Here is a 17,500-nt window from a genome sequence, read left to right on the forward strand (position 1 = left end):
AATACACATTGATACACATCTATACACATAGAAATACACATTGATACACATCTATACACATAGAAATACACATTGATACACATCTATACACATAGAAATACACATTGATACACATCTATATACACATAGAAATACACATACATTGATAACCATCTATATACACATAGAAATACACATCCATTTATACACATCCATTTACACATAGAAATACACATAACTTTAAATACATCTTTACACATACATTTATATGCATCTACTCTATACATAGAAATATACATACATTTATATAAATATATACATAGAAATACATATACATTTATATAAATATATATACATAGAAATACACATACATTTATATACAATACATCTATATATATACATAGAAATACATATACATTTATATACATCTATATATATACATAGAAATACATATACATTTATATGAATATATATACATAGAAATACACATACATTTATATACGTATATACATAGAAATACATATACATTTATATAAATATTTATCTATGTATATAAATACACATAAATAACTGCCTTCTTCCGCACCTCCCAGCAGGCAGGCCTCATCAATGACTATGTACATATGAATGTGTGTGTGTCTTTGTATATGTATGTTTGTGTCTATCTATCTCTCTATTGTTAGATTGTAGGTGTGTGTATATCTATCTATCTTGTGTGTGTGTAGGTGTGTGTATCTGTCTGATTGTGTGTGTGTTGTTGTGCGGTAGCTGTGTATATATACATATATATATATATATATATCTTGTGTGTGTGTGTGTAGGTGTGTATCTCTTTCTGACTGTGTGTGTGTTGTACGGTAGGTGTGTATATATCTTGTGGTTGTATGTGTGTATCTCTAACTGTGTGTGTCTGTTGTCGTGCGGTAGGTGTGTACCTCTATCTGACTGTGTGTCTGTTGTTGTGCGGTAGGTGTGTACCTCTATCTGACTGTGTGTGTGTTGTTGTGTGTCTGTGTGTGTGTTGTTGTGTGTCTGTTGTTGTGCGGTAGGTGTGTACCTCTATCTGACTGTGTGTGTGTGTTGTCGTGCGGTAGGTGTGTACCTCTATCTGACTGTGTGTGTTGTTGTGTGTCTGTTGTTGTGTTGTTGTGTGTACCTCTATCTGACTGTGTGTGTTGTTGTTGTGTTGTTGTGAGTCTGTTGTCGTGCGGTAGGTGTGTACCTCTATCTGACTGTGTGTGTGTTGTTGTGTGTGTGATGTTGTGTGTCTGTGTGTGTCTGTTGTGTGTCTGTTGTGCGCTCCAGGTGTGCGGCGTGCTGGAGAGCCTGGAGCAGGAGTACCGGCGGGACGAGGACTGGTGTGGGGGCGGGGCCAGGGGGCGGGGCCAGAGCGACCTCATCCCCCTCATCAGCAAACACACGGACCAGAAAGAGGCCTTCCTGAAGGTGAGACAGGCACACAGACAGGCAGACAGACAGGTAGACAGACAGGTAGACAGACAGGCACACAGACAGGCAGACAGACCGGCACACAGACAGGTAGACAGACAGGCAGACAGACAGGTAGACAGACAGGCACACAGACAGGCACACAGACAGGCAGACAGACAGGTAGACAGACAGGCACACAGACAGGTAGACAGACAGGCACACAGACAGGCACACAGACCGGCACACAGACAGGTAGACAGACCGGCAGGTAGAGGGACAGACAGGCACACAGACAGGCAGACAGACCGGCAGGTAGAGGGACAGACAGACAGAGGGACAGACAGGCACACAGACAGGTAGAGGGACAGACAGGTAGAGGGACAGACAGACAGAGGGACAGACAGGCAGACAGACAGGTAGAGATACCGACAGACAGACAGACAGGTAGAGAGACCGACAGGCAGGAGGACAGACAGGCACACAGACAGGTAGACGGACACACTATGTAGGCTTGAAAATATTGATCAACTCGTCATATGTGTGTGTGTTTGTGTCTGCACTGTGTGTGTGTGTGTGTGTGTGTGTGTGTGTGTGTGTGTGTGTGTGTGTGTGTGTGTGTGTGTGTGTGTGTGTGTGTGTGTGTGTGTGTGTGTGTGTGTGTGTGTGTGTGTGTGTGTTTAGGCCTGTACTCTGGCCAGGAGGAATGCAGAGGTCTTCCTGAAGTATATTCACCGGAATAGCGTCACCATGGCAACCATATCTGGCCACAGCCTCACCGTTACCGGGGTAACGGGGGTCAGCGAGGTCACTGGACACTCTAGAGTCCCAGAGCAGCAGGTCAAAGGTGAACACACACACACACACACACACACACACACACACACACACACACACACACACACACACACACATATATATATATATGTACACAATCCCCCTAGTGGGATTAATAAAGTTGTATTGCATTGTATTGAAGGTATTCTTAGTGTACTACTGGGTGTATACTTTGTGTACTACAAGGTGTATACTGTGTGTATACGGTGTGTACTTCTGGGTGTATACTGTGTGTACTACTAGGTGTATACTATGTGTACTACTAGGGGTATACTGTACGTATACTGTGTACTGCAAGGTGTACACTGTGTGTACTATTGTGTGTGTACTACTGTGTGTATACTACTAGGTGTATACTGTGTGTATACTGTGTGTACTACAATGTGTATACTGTGTGTGCTACTAGGTGTATACTGTGTGCTACTAGGTGTGTACTACTAGGTGTATACTGTGTGTACTACTAGGTGTATACTGTGTGTACTACTAGGTGTATACTGTGTGTGCTACTAGGTGTATACTGTGTGTACTACTAGATGTATACTGTGTGTGCTACTAGGTGTATACTGTGTGTGCTACTAGGTGTGTATACTGTGTGTATACTGTGTGTACTACTAGGTGTATACTGTGTGTACTACTAGGTGTATACTGTGTGTACTACTAGGTGTATACTGTGTGTACTACTAGGTGTATACTGTGTGTACTACTAGGTATTCTCAGTGAACTGCTCCAGAGGGAGAACAGAGTTCTTCACTTCTGGACGCTGAAGAAACGCCGTCTGGACCAGTGCCAGCAGTACCTGATGTTCCAGAACCACACACAGCAGGTACACACACACACACACACACACACACACACACACACACACACACACACACACACACACACACACACACACACACACACACACACACACAGCAGGTACACACACACAACAGACAGACAGACAGACAGACAGACAGACAGACAGACAGACAGACAGACAGACAGACAGACAGACAGACAGACGTCTGCTCCCCTAGCCTGTCTACCAGGGGTTAAAACTAACTTCTGTCACCACTGTCCCGGAAACGTCCCGAAAAACATTTTGAACCGTCCCGAATTTTCCCAAGAATCTTTTTTACATTTTGAGTTGTTACTTACTGGTAATATAATAAAAACACAATACATTATGTTGATAAAATAATATATTTATTTCCAGACTACGTTTGTTTAGCCGACGTCCAACACCCTCAGTAAACTCCCTGCGTCTGAAATGCGTGAACATCTCCGCCCAGCGCTCTGGTTTTCCGTAAGCATTCCACCGTGCGATCGTCCCCGCAGCGTGTGCCCCCCACCAGGCACAGAGCGGGGGGGCTTTCGGGACTCAAGCCCTGAATCTCACTTCAAAAGCCCCGCATCTTTTTTTAAGCTTTTGTATTTTCACTGCCATCTAGTGGAAAGGACATGAAACAGCATGGATAGTCCTTCTCTACAAAACCATGGTTCTATTGTTGGCTAAGCGCAGTAGGCACACCACTTCTAAAATACAAAAAAAGCAAAAAAACAAACAATCCATCTCTACAATCCTACCTTGAATCTACTGAAAGTTAGTCTCAAATTTATGTCTCAATTTTGCCATTGTGGTTTCATAAAAATCTCTAGAAGTCAATAGTTAAGTGGTTATTGTTTCTTTCCATTAACTAGTATTGTCTTGAGCAGGCTCTGCAACTGAAAATATAGGCTATGAGTTAGAAGGGATTTAGGATTTGCCAATGTCCAGCCGGTCACCCTCAAATGGACAAGAATGCATGAAATCGCATCGTAGAAATTCAAGATTTTATGGGGGAGGACCCCCTGTCCAATCACAGCCCTCCAATTACAGCTCTCCAATCACAGCGCTCCAATCACAGCCCTCCAATCACAGCCCTCCAATCACAGCTCTCCAATCACAGCCCTCCAATCACAGCTCTCCAATCACATCCCTCCAATCACAGCCCTCCAATCGCATCTCTCCAATCACATCCCTCCAATCACAGCCCTCCAATCACAGCTCTCCAATCACAGCCCTCCAATCACAGCCCTCCAATCACAGCTCTCCAATCACAGCCCTCCAATCACAGCCCTCCAATCTAACCAGCGGCTTTAAATGTTGAACTAATGGACTCACTAACGAGGGAACCCTCTGCAGGCGCTGGATTGGCTGCAACAGTCAGGTGACCACTACCTGGCCACCCACACGTCGCCGGGGGCAACCGTCACTCAGACTCAGGAACTGCTGGCCGAGCACCGACAGTTCTGCGTGTCAGCCAAGGTCTCTCTCTCTCTCTCTCTCTCTCTCTCTCTCTCTCTCTCTCTCTCTCTCTCTCTCTCTCTCTCTCTCTCTCTCTCTCTCTCTCTCTCTCCACTCTAACCCTACCTCTCTCTCTCTCTCTCTCCACTCTAACCCTACCTCTCTCTCTATCTCTCTCTCTCTCTCTCTCCACTCTAACCCTGTCTCTCTCTCTCTCTCTCTCTCTCTCTCTCTCTCTCTCTCTCTCTCTCTCTCTCTCTCTCTCCACTCTTACCCTGCCTCTCTCTCTCTCTCTCTCTCTCTCCACTCTAACCCTGCCTCTCTCTCTCTCTCTCTCTCTCTCTCTCTCTCTCTCTCTCTCTCTCTCTCTCTCTCTCTCTCTCTCTCTCTCCACTCTAACCCTGCCTCCCTCTCTCTCTCTCGCTCTCTCTCTCTCCACTCTAACCCTACCTCTCTCTCTCTCTCTCTCTCCACTCTAACCCTACCTCTCTCTCCCAGCGTATCCAGGAGAAGGTCCACCTGTTGATCCAGCTGGCTGAGAGCATGCTGGCTAAAGGCCACGCCCACCGGGCGGAGCTCCGCCGCTGTGTGGCCGGAGTGGACAAGCGTTACCGTGACTTCAGCGGCCGGATGGGGCAATACCGCCACCTGTTGGACACGGCCCTGGGGGGCTGCAGCCAGGTAACTCCCCCCACCTCGGTCCGTAACCGTGGTACCTACCGCCTCTTCTACCTGTTACCATGGTAACTCCCCCCGCCTCGGTCCGTAACCGTGGTACCTACCACCACTTCTACCTGTTACCATGGTAACTCCCCCCGCCTCGGTCCGTAACCGTGGTACCTACCGCCTCTTCTACCTGTTACCATGGTAACTCCCCCCGCCTCTGACCGTAACCGTGGTACCTACCACCTCTTCTACCTGTTACCATGGTAACTCCCCCCGCCTCGGTCCGTAACCGTGGTACCTACCGCCTCTTCTACCTGTTACCATGGTAACTCCCCCCTCCTCTACCCCTCACCGTGGTAACACACCCCTCCACTACCTGTTACCATGGTAACACACTTCTCCACTACCTGTTACCGTGGTAACACACCCCTCCACTACCTGTTAACATGGTAACACACCCCTCCTCTACCTCTAACCGTGGTAACACACCCCTCCACTACCTGTTACCATGGTAACACACCCCTCCACTACCTGTTACCATGGTAACTAACCCCTCCTCTACCTGTGTGTACGGGTGTGGTTGTCAGGACAACAAGGACCTGGAGCTGGATCTGATCCCCAACAGTCTGTCGGACTCGGACCCCGAGGTGAACCTCAGCGACCCGGACCACCAGATGAGTGACGAGAAGAGGAGGACGGCCCGCAAGAAAGAGTGAGAGAGGGGGAGAGGGGGGGACGGGAGGGGGGGAGAGAGGGAGGGGGGAGGGACCCGGACCACCAGATGAGTGACGAGAAGAGGAGGACGGCCCGCAAGAGAGAGTGAGAGAGGGGTAGAGGGGGGGGAGGGAAGGGGGAGAGGGGGGGGGGGGGAGGAGGGGGGAGGGAGAGGGAGGGAGGGTGGGAGACATCAAAGGTGTGTTAAAATTGGTGAGTTAATAGATGGGATAAATTAGGATGTTAACTCTTGGGAACTCATTTCAGAAACTTCCTAACTCTGAAATCTTATCCTGTCTTGAGATATGAAGGCATTTCGGGGCTGCCGGCTTTCAGCTGCGAGCTTAGGGACCGTCTGCAAAGTGCAAAACTGAAAACGACCACAATGATCAAATGTCAATAGCGTCGCCATTATTGACTCTATAATAATAATAATAATACATTTAATTTAGAGGCGCCTTTCAAGACACCCAAGGTCACCTTACAGAGCATAGAGTCATCAAAACTATGTAAGACAGACTAGGAATAAAAGGAAAACAGAGGTTAAACATGAAGAATAATAATAATTAATAACACTCAAAGACGCCTAAAGTGAAGGGGGGACCTCACTAACCACCACCAATATGTAGCACCCACTTGGGTGATGCACGGCAGCCAATCGGTGCCAGAACTCTAGAGCCCCAAATCTTGTTCCACATAGGTATGGCTTCTTTATGGTAATACTACAACCTTTAATTTTGAAAAATATATATTTGCCTATTTTTTAGGATTTTTTATTTAGCAACAATTTCAGTAGCGTCGCAATTATTGACTCTAGAGCCCCTAAACTCTTTCCATAGAGGCATGGGCACTTTTGGTCCTACAACCTTTGTGATGGGGAGAGGGGAGGGAGTGGGAAGATGCATGGGTTGGAGGCACAGACCTTTTCGATTGATGTAGTATTTTTGTTATGTGATTTTACTGTTTAGGGTGGTTGTTGATATAATATATTTTTTGTTAAATATATGTAAATAATTGTTCTAAAGATTGCACTTATTACGTTCAATCTCTCCTTATTTCCCCTGCTCATTACTTTGCACAAATGTACTGTATGTACACCTTTCTGGTTCCGGGTTAGGGTTAGGGTTTATTACTACTTTATTACTCCTCTTCTTGTTCTCTGTTCCAATACCCGACCTGGTCGTCGTACTAGTGCTACCAACTTGCCGTTATTAAGAAAGATCCTTTATCAACGGTCTCTGTTAACGTTAAAAGTAACTCGTTCTCTCAATCTCATGCACATTCTGAGTGCAGAAACAGACATAATCTGACAATTGATTGCCGATCGGAAAATCAGATTGACTGAACAGTTAGGATTACCTGAGGTAAGATAAGACGGGAAACGGCCCACAGGTAAGGGACTGCCTGTTACCATGGTAACTCCCCCCGCCTCGGTCAGGTAAGGGACTGCCTGTTACCATGGTAACTCCCCCCGCCTCGGTCAGGTAAGGGACTGCCTGTTACCATGGCAACTCCCCCCGCCTCGGTCAGGTAAGGGACTGCCTGTTACCATGGTAACTCCCCCCGCCCCACAGGTAAGGGACTGCCTGTTACCATGGTAACTCCCCCCGCCTCGGTCAGGTAAGGGACTGCCTGTTACCATGGTAACTCCCCCCGCCTCGGTCAGGTAAGGGACTGCCTGTTACCATGGTAACTCCCCCCGCCTCGGTCAGGTAAGGGACTGCTTCTGTGATGGGAAGTTAGGATTTTTCTGTAATGAGGCCCCTGGTTGCTAAAACCACTAGTGTGTGTGTGTGTGTGTGTGTGTGTGTGTGTGTGTGTGTGTGTGTGTGTGTGTGTGTGTGTGTGTGTGTGTGTGTGTGTGTGTGTGTGTGTGTGTGTGTGTGTAGGTACATCATGGCTGAACTGTTGCAGACGGAGAGAGTTTACGTCAGAGATCTACAGGAGTGCATTGAGGTAACCAGCTACTGCATTATACTTTATTATACTGAACTCTACTGTATTCTACTTCACTCTACTGTGGTCTACTGCACTACACTTTATTCTACTGTATTCTACTGCACTCTACTGCATGATACTTTATTCTACTGCACTCTACTGTATTCTACTCCACTCTACTGCGTTATACTACACTCTACTGTATTCTACTGCACTCTACTGTATTCTACGGCACTCTGTATTCACTGCACTTTACTGTATTCACTGCACTCTACTGTATTCACTGCACTCTACTCCACTCTACTGTATTATACTGCACTCTACTCCACTCTACTGCACTCTACTGTATTCTACTGCACTCTACTCCACTCTACTGTATTCTACTCCACTCTACTGTATTCACTGCACTCTACTGTATTCTACTCCACTCTACTGTATTCTACTCCACTATACTGTATTCTACTCCACTCTACTGTATTATACTCCACTATACTGTATTCTACTCCACTCTACTGTATTCTACTCCACTATACTGTATTCTACTCCACTCTACTGTATTCCACTGCACTTGACTGTATTCTACTGTATTCTTACGTTTTGTACTGGGTTACGGTTACACTTAGCTGTGGGAGATAACAAACTCTATAGATATAGTGATCTATAATCTCTATATATAGGGATCTATAATCTCTATATATAGTGATCTATAATCTCTATATATAGTGATCTATAATCTATATGTATAGTGATCTAAAATCTATATATAGTGATCTATAATCTCTATATATAGTGATCTATAATCTCTATATATACTGATCTATAATCTCTATATATAATGATCTATAATCTATATATATAGTGATCTATAATCTCTATATATAGTGATCTATAATCTCTATATATAGTGATCTATAATCTCTATATATAGTGATCTATAATCTCTATATATAGTGATATATAATCTATATATAGTGATCTATAACCTGTCATCTGTAACTCAGACCTACCTGTGGGAGATGACCAGTGATCTATAATCTATATATAGTGATCTATAACCTGTCATCTGTAACTCAGACCTACCTGTGGGAGATGACCAGTGATCTATAATCTATATATAGTGATCTATAACCTGTCATCTGTAACTCAGACCTACCTGTGGGAGATGACCAGTGATCTATAATCTATATATAGTGATCTATAACCTGTCATCTGTAACTCAGACCTACCTGTGGGAGATGACCAGTGATCTATAATCTATATATAGTGATCTATAACCTGTCATCTGTAACTCAGACCTACCTGTGGGAGATGACCAGTGATCTATAATCTATATATAGTGATCTATAACCTGTCATCTGTAACTCAGACCTACCTGTGGGAGATGACCAGTGATCTATAATCTATATATAGTGATCTATAACCTGTCATCTGTAACTCAGACCTACCTGTGGGAGATGACCAGTGATCTATAATCTATATATAGTGATCTATAACCTGTCATCTGTAACTCAGACCTACCTGTGGGAGATGACCAGTGATCTATAATCTATATATAGTGATCTATAACCTGTCATCTGTAACTCAGACCTACCTGTGGGAGATGACCAGTGATCTATAATCTATATATAGTGATCTATAACCTGTCATCTGTAACTCAGACCTACCTGTGGGAGATGACCAGTGATCTATAATCTATATATAGTGATCTATAACCTGTCATCTGTAACTCAGACCTACCTGTGGGAGATGACCAGTGATCTATAATCTATATATAGTGATCTATAACCTGTCATCTGTAACTCAGACCTACCTGTGGGAGATGACCAGTGGCACCGATGTTCCGCACGGACTTTCCAACAAAGACGACGTCGTGTTCGGAAACCTCCTGGACATCCACGAGTTCCACAACAGGTAGACAATTATATCCATATACATACATACATACATGTTTATATATATATTAGTGCTGTCAAGCGATTAAAATATTGAATCACGATTAATCGCATTAACGTCATAGTTAACTCACGCAATTATTTTTCTATGTTAAATATCCCTTGATATTTTTGTCCCATACATTTTTCTCATTTTAATGCTCTTATCAACATGAAGTAGTGCATCGGCTTGCCTTGTGCAAATGTTTTTTTATTGATAACAACATTGGCATATACTGATCAAAACAGGACCTTACAAAAAAAAAGCCTATAGTGCAATTAAACGATGAACATACAAACATACTGCCTTGGACATAGCAGTCAGGCTACTGCTTCTTTGTTTTGAGACAAATAAAAAAATAAAAAATAAATAACGCCGTTAAAATTGCTTTGCGTTAACGCCGTTAATAACGTGTTTAACTGACAGCACTAATATATATATATTAGGGCTGTCAAACGATTAAAAAAATTAATCTGGATTAATCGCATAGTATTGGTGATTTGAGAGTATAACTCACGATTAATCACATTCTTTTTATTATATTTTAAATCCACTCCAATTGAAGTAAAATTAGATATCAAATGGAATGACAAATTATCATTCATACCAAATGTACTTCATAAGCAAAAACTAGACAAAGCGATATTGAGGGAATTTTATTGACTCACTCAGAATTGAAGGTTGAATGTGAAACTTTCGGAACACCACAGATTTGGGAATTGTAAACAGGCTTTCAATAGCTGCAATTGTAATCAGGTTGTCACTTACTGCAAGTGTAATTTAATATAAAGTAAGTGTAACTAAAAACAAAAATGAATTCTGATATGAATGTTGACATTTGTGGGCATTTTTTTTATGTATATATATAAAGACATTCATACATGCAGCGCTACGCACACCCGTCCATACGTCCATTTGTGTGTGTTCGCAGTATCTTTCTGAAAGAACTGGAGAACTATGAACAGCTTCCTGAGGACGTTGGACATTGCTTCGTCACCTGGGTAACATGAGACTGGGTGGATGTGTGTATATTAGACACACACAACTCTGTGCGTGTTTGTCTGTTTATGTTTTAAAAGTCCTGCCTCTCTCTGATAGGCTGATAAAGTGCTTGTCTCTGATAGGCTGATAAGTTCCACATGTACGTGACGTACTGCCGCAACAAGCCGGACTCCAGCCTGCTGGTCCAGCAGCACGGCTCAACCTTCTTTCAGGTCAGAAATAACCCATTACTATGGTTACAACGCACCATCACCACGGCAACAACACATCCCCATCACCTTGGTAGCAACAAACCATTAGTCATTGATGCTAGTGGAAGCAACACTATTCTACCACCAACAACACGCCCCACTGTCACCACGACAAGAACAACCCCCCCACTGTCACCATGACAACAACAACCCCTCCCCTGTCACCATGACAACAATACGCCCCCCTTGTCACCATGACAACAACACAGCCCCTCCATCACCATGACAACAACACGCCCCACTGTCACCATGACAAGAACAACCCCTCCCCTGTCACCATGACAACAACACACCCCCTCCATCACCATGACAACAACACGCCCCTCTATCACCATGACAACAAAAGCCCCCTCTATCACCATGACAACAACCTGCCCCTCGATCACCATGACAACCAAGCCCCCTCCATCACCCTGACAACAACACGCCCCCTCTATCACCATGACAACAAAAGCCCCCTCCATCACCATGACAACAACACGCCCCCTCTATCACCATGACAACAAAAGCCCCCTCTATCACCATGACAACAACACGCCCCCTCTATCACCATGACAACGTCCTCATTTGTTTGCAGGAGGTCCAGAGAAGGCATGGTCTGGCTAACTCCATCTCCTCCGCCCTGATCAAACCGGTCCAGAGAATCACCAAGTACCAGCTGCTACTCAAGGTGCACACACACACACACACACACACACACACACACACACACACACACACACACACACACACACACACACACACACACACACACACACACACACACACACACACACACACACACACACGCACATCCACGTAGAGACACAGTCGTGTAGATCTACAGCTATACTTCTAGATACATGGACACCATGTGTTTGTGCAGGAGCTGCTGGCGTGCTGTGAGGAGGGCAAAGGAGAGATCAAGGAGGGTCTGGACGTCATGCTCAGCGTCCCCAAGAGAGCTAACGATGCTATGCATGTTAGCATGCTTGAAGGTAACACACATACACATGCATTTGTATCCATGTTTATTCAGTATTATATAGATGTGTTTATCTATAGATATAGTGTATGTAGATGTATATAAATATGTATATAGAGATCTAGATACAAAGTATCTAGTTTGTATATAGATGTGTATCTAGTGTATACCAGTGTGTACCAAGTGGTTCTCCATGTGTGTATCTAGTGTGTACCCAGTGTGTATCCAGTGTGTACCAGTGCTTACCCAGTGTGTACCGGTGTGTAGCCAGTGTGTCCAGTGTGTATCAGTGTGTACTAGGGGTGTTATGGTACACTGAAGTCACGGTTCGTTCATACCTCGGTTCAGACATCACGGTTCGGTACGAGTTTGGTACAATGAAGGGGAAAGGAAAAACTAAAATGCAGAAGGCAACTCTTTTTTATGTCTCAGGTAGTACCACCTACTGTCATACAGTCTCTCCCCTGAGCTAGCTGTAACACCCTGAACTGTGATATCTAAGAAGTAAACAGTAAACAATAAGTACCCACATCACCTCCAGACTCCATCCGTACCTTGTAAACAAAATGAGACAATCAGTTATAAAACTGAAAATGCAGCAATTCTTATTTATGAAAGTGCAAAGTACACAGAATTTTGGCGCGTTTCCAGCGGAGTGTGCGGGTCGGTTCGGTGCGGCTTGGTGGAGTAGTGAAGGTACGGTTCGGCGCAGCTCAGTTACAGCTCGTGTTTCCACCACCGACAGTACCCTTATGGTAGGGGGGGGGTTTAAGCCGGATGGCGATAGCCGCGGCAGCTACGTTAGCATTGTGACTTCATAGCAGCCCGACACAGTGTAGCCTGCTAATAAATCCAAGGAAAAAGAAGAACGCGCACAATGAACAAAGATCAACAATGTAGGACCTCCAAGAATGACGGCAAACTTTTGTGCGACATTATCTTGAATAAACGAAGCTTTCGCCGTTGTCCAGAAATACCTCGCGGATAATGTGTTTGTCACTATCCCCCCGTCGCAAGGAAGTGTGATTCTGTCGACCAATCAACGGACGGCGTGTGTAGCTCCAACTTACCGGCACCCTTTCAGGCGTCTCAGTTCCCCAACGGAGGAGTAGCCTACAGCGAGACGAGTACGGCTCAACATGGCTCAGTCCGGGTCACGCCCACATTTGTCGGCGGAAATGCGATCCGTGCCGCACCTTAGCGAACCGAACCGACCCTCCGGTGGAAACGCACCTTCAGTTGTCCCTGAAGAACTCGCATATCTAACATTAGTTCTGCATTACATTCATTCATTCACAGGCCATTTATTTATTTATTTTCTCTGTGTATTCTCCGTGTAAATCCATTCACCGAACCGTCACGTCTGTACCGATTCAGATCAATATGAAAACATGTATCGTTACACCCCTAGTGTGTACCAGTGTTTCTCCTAGTGTGTACCAGTGTCTCTCCATGTGTGTACCAGTGTGTACCAGTGTCTCTCCATGTGGGTACCAGTGTGTACCAGTGTCTCTCCATGTGTGTACCAGTGTCTCTCCATGTGTGTACCAGTGTGTACCAGTGTGAACCAGTGTCTCTCCGTGTGTGTACCCGTGTGTACCAGTGTCTCTCCATGTGGGTACCAGTGTCTCTCCGTGTGTGTACCAGTGTGTACCAGTGTCTCTCCATGTGGGTACCAGTGTGTACCAGTGTCTCTCCGTGTGTGTACCAGAGTGTACCAGTGTGTACCAGTGTGTACCAGTGAGTACCAGTGTCTCTCCATGTGTGTACCAGCGTCTCTCCGTGTGTGTACCAGTGTGTACCAGCGTTTCTCCGTTTGTGTACCAGGGCTGGAGGAGGGTGTGGAGGTGCAGGGGGAGCTACTCCTTCAGGACTCCTTCCAGGTCTGGGAACCAAAGTCTCTGATCAGAAAGGGGCGGGACCGACACCTGTTCCTGTTTGAGCTGTCACTCATCTTCAGCAAGGAGATCAAAGACTCGTGCGGGAGAACGAAATACATTTACAAGAGCAGACTGAGGGTACTTTTACACACAGTACACACCTTATACACAGTACACACATAGTACACACCTTATACACAGTACACACATAGTACACACACAGCACACAACTTATACACAGTACACACATAGTACATACCTTATACACATGACAGACATAGTACACACACAGCACACACCTTATACAGTGACACATATTACACACATTATACACATGACACACATAGTATACACAGTTAACCTTAAACATTCTACACACATTTTACACAAAGTACACATTGGTGTGATGTTGATGTGATGTTGATACGGTGCTATGTGGGTTCTGATTGGTTGGTGGTGCTACGAGGGTTCTGATTGGTTGTTGTCAGACCTCAGAGCTGGGGGTGACGGAGCACATCGAGGGAGACCCCTGTAAGCTGGCCCTGTGGGTGGGCCGCACGCCCACCTCTGACAACAAGACGGTCCTGAAGGTACACACCACGCACTACACACTGTATACACACGGTATACACACTACGCATCTCACACTGTATACACACTACACACTATATACACACTGTATACACACGGTATACACACTACGCACTGTATACACACTACACACTGTATACACACGGTATACACACTACGCACCGCACACTGTATACACACTACACACTGTATACACACTACACACTGTATACACACTACACAATGTATACACACTACACAATGTATACACACTACACAATGTATACACACTACACACTGTATACACACTACACACTGTATACACACTACACACTGTATACACACTACGCACTGTATACACACTGTATACACACTACACACTTTATACGCACTGTATACACACTACGCACCACACACTGTATACACACTACCCACTGTATACACACGGTATACACACTACGCACCGCACACTGTATACACACTACACACTATATACACACTACACACTGTATACACACTACACAATGTATACACAGTACACACTGTATACACACTACACAATGTATACACACTACACACTGTATACACACTACACACTGTATACACACTACACACTGTATACACACTACGCACTGTATACACACTGTATACACACTACACACTGTATACACACGGTATACACACTACGCACCACACACTGTATACACACTACCCACTGTATACACACTACACAATGTATACAAACTACACACTGTATACACTACATCACTACACACTATATACACACTACACACTGTACACTGTATAATCACTACACACTATATACACACTACACATTGTATACACACTACACACTATATACACACTACACACTGTATATACACTACACACTATACACTCTATAATCACTACACACTATATACACACTGCACATTGTATATATACTACACAGTATACACTCTATAATCACTACACACTATATACACACTACACATTGTATACACACTACACTATATACACACTACACACTGTATATACACTTCACACTATACACTCTATAATCACTACACACTATATACACACTGTACACTGTATAATAATAAGCTGAAGCAGGAGTGGGTCCGCAGCGTGTAACTAGTAGTGTAACTAGTAGTGTAACTAGTAATGTAACTAGTAGTGTAACTAGTAGTGTAACCAGTAGTGTAACTAGTGGTGTAACCAGTAGTGTGTCCGGTAGGCCGCGTCCCTGGAGCTGAAGCAGGAGTGGGTCCGCAGCGTGTAACTAGTAATGTAACTAGTAGTGTAACTTGTAATGTAACTAGTAGTGTAACTAGTAATGTAACTAGTAGTGTAACCAGTAGTGTGTCTGTTAGGCCGCGTCCCTGGAGCTGAAGCAGGAGTGGGTCCGCAGCGTGTAACTAGTAATGTAACTAGTAGTGTAACTAGTAGTGTAACTAGTTGTGTAACTAGTTGTGTGTCTGTTAGGCCGCGTCCCTGGAGCTGAAGCAGGAGTGGGTCCGCAGCGTGTAACTAGTAGTGTAACTAGTAGTGTAACCAGTATTGTCTCCGGTAGGCGGCGTCCCTGGAGCTGAAGCAGGAGTGGGTCCGCAGCGTGCGTCAGGTGATCCAGGAGAGGCGGGGCCACCTGAGGGGGGCTCTGAGGGAGCCCATCCCCCTCCCCAAGACCCCGGGGCCCCCCCTCACCAGGCAGCGCAACCGCAGGTACACACTACACTACACACTGTACACACACTACACTACACACTACACACTGTACACACTACACACTGTATACACACTGCACTACACACTACACACACTACACTACACACTGTACACACTACACACTGTACACACACTACACTACACACTGCACTACACACTGTACATACACTACACTACACACTTTACACACTCTACACTACACACTGTACACACATTACACTACACACTACCTACTACACACTGTACACACACTACACTACACACTGTACACACACTACACTACACACTGTACACACTCTACACTACACACTGTACACACACTACACTACACACTACACTACACACTGTACACACACTACACTACACACTGTATACACACTACACTACACTACACACTGTACACACACTGTACACACACTACACTACACACTGTACACTACACACTACACACTGTAAACACACTGTACACTACACACTACACACTACACTACACACTGTAAACACACTACACTACACACTACACTACACACTGTACACACACTGTACAGACACTACACACTGTACATACACACTACACTACACACTGTATACACACTACACTACACACTACACTACACACTGTACACACACTACACTACACACTGTACACACACTACACTACACACTGTACACACACTACACTACACACTGTACACACACTACACTGCACACTGTACACACTCTACACTACACACTGTACACACACTACACGCTACACTACACACTGTACACACTCTACGCTACACACTGTACACACTCTACACTACACACTACACTACATACTACACTACACACTACACGCTACACTACACACTACACACTACACTACACACTGTACACTGGGAGGAATCCGGTCCCCTCCGTCCAGGGGGGACCCCGTCCCCCACGAGGACCGGTCTCTCCGTAAGGAGCCCCATGGCTGGGAGAGCCCCGAAGGAGTGGAGGAGCTACTGAAGCCCTGCTGCTCCACCCGAGGAACAGGTGGAGGAGCTACTGAAGCCCTGCTCCTCCACCTGAGGAACAGGTGGAGGAGCAGGCTACTGAAGCCCTGCTGCTCCACCTGAGGAACAGGTGTTCTCCATGTCCTTGATTGGCCCGGGCCGGGTTGCCATAATGTGTGTGTTATTTCAAATGTGTGTGTGTGTGTGTGTGTGTGTGTGTGTGTGTGTGTGTGTGTGTGTGTGTGTGTGTGTGTGTGTGTGTGTGTGTGTGTGTGTGTGTGTGTGTGTGTGTGTGTGTGTGTGTGTGTGTGTGTGCAGGGACACCAGTGAGGACGCTGACTCTCTGGGCGACGCCAGTAGCCAAC

General features: G+C 45.1%; 1 protein-coding gene across 1 annotated transcript in view; it reads left to right on the plus strand.

Annotated features, from left to right (window-relative positions):
- LOC130381065 (triple functional domain protein-like) overlaps positions 1-17,500 on the plus strand; it is a 64,061-nt gene that overhangs the window by 27,646 nt on the left and 18,915 nt on the right. The window contains exons 24-40 of the mRNA XM_056588486.1: positions 549-575; positions 1,285-1,425; positions 2,092-2,254; positions 2,952-3,067; positions 4,412-4,534; positions 5,012-5,194; positions 5,767-5,891; positions 7,783-7,849; positions 9,636-9,742; positions 10,695-10,764; positions 10,888-10,977; positions 11,594-11,686; positions 11,882-11,993; positions 13,808-13,998; positions 14,349-14,450; positions 16,004-16,152; positions 17,454-17,500. The exon at positions 17,454-17,500 is cut by the window's right edge and continues 47 nt beyond it. Of these exons, the coding sequence (XP_056444461.1) occupies positions 549-575; positions 1,285-1,425; positions 2,092-2,254; positions 2,952-3,067; positions 4,412-4,534; positions 5,012-5,194; positions 5,767-5,891; positions 7,783-7,849; positions 9,636-9,742; positions 10,695-10,764; positions 10,888-10,977; positions 11,594-11,686; positions 11,882-11,993; positions 13,808-13,998; positions 14,349-14,450; positions 16,004-16,152; positions 17,454-17,500 (1,906 nt within the window). The remainder of the gene's footprint in view (positions 1-548; positions 576-1,284; positions 1,426-2,091; positions 2,255-2,951; positions 3,068-4,411; positions 4,535-5,011; positions 5,195-5,766; positions 5,892-7,782; positions 7,850-9,635; positions 9,743-10,694; positions 10,765-10,887; positions 10,978-11,593; positions 11,687-11,881; positions 11,994-13,807; positions 13,999-14,348; positions 14,451-16,003; positions 16,153-17,453) is intronic.

The sequence above is a fragment of the Gadus chalcogrammus genome, chromosome 4 (assembly GCF_026213295.1).
Source record: "Gadus chalcogrammus isolate NIFS_2021 chromosome 4, NIFS_Gcha_1.0, whole genome shotgun sequence".
Classification (NCBI taxonomy): Eukaryota; Metazoa; Chordata; class Actinopteri; order Gadiformes; family Gadidae; genus Gadus; species Gadus chalcogrammus.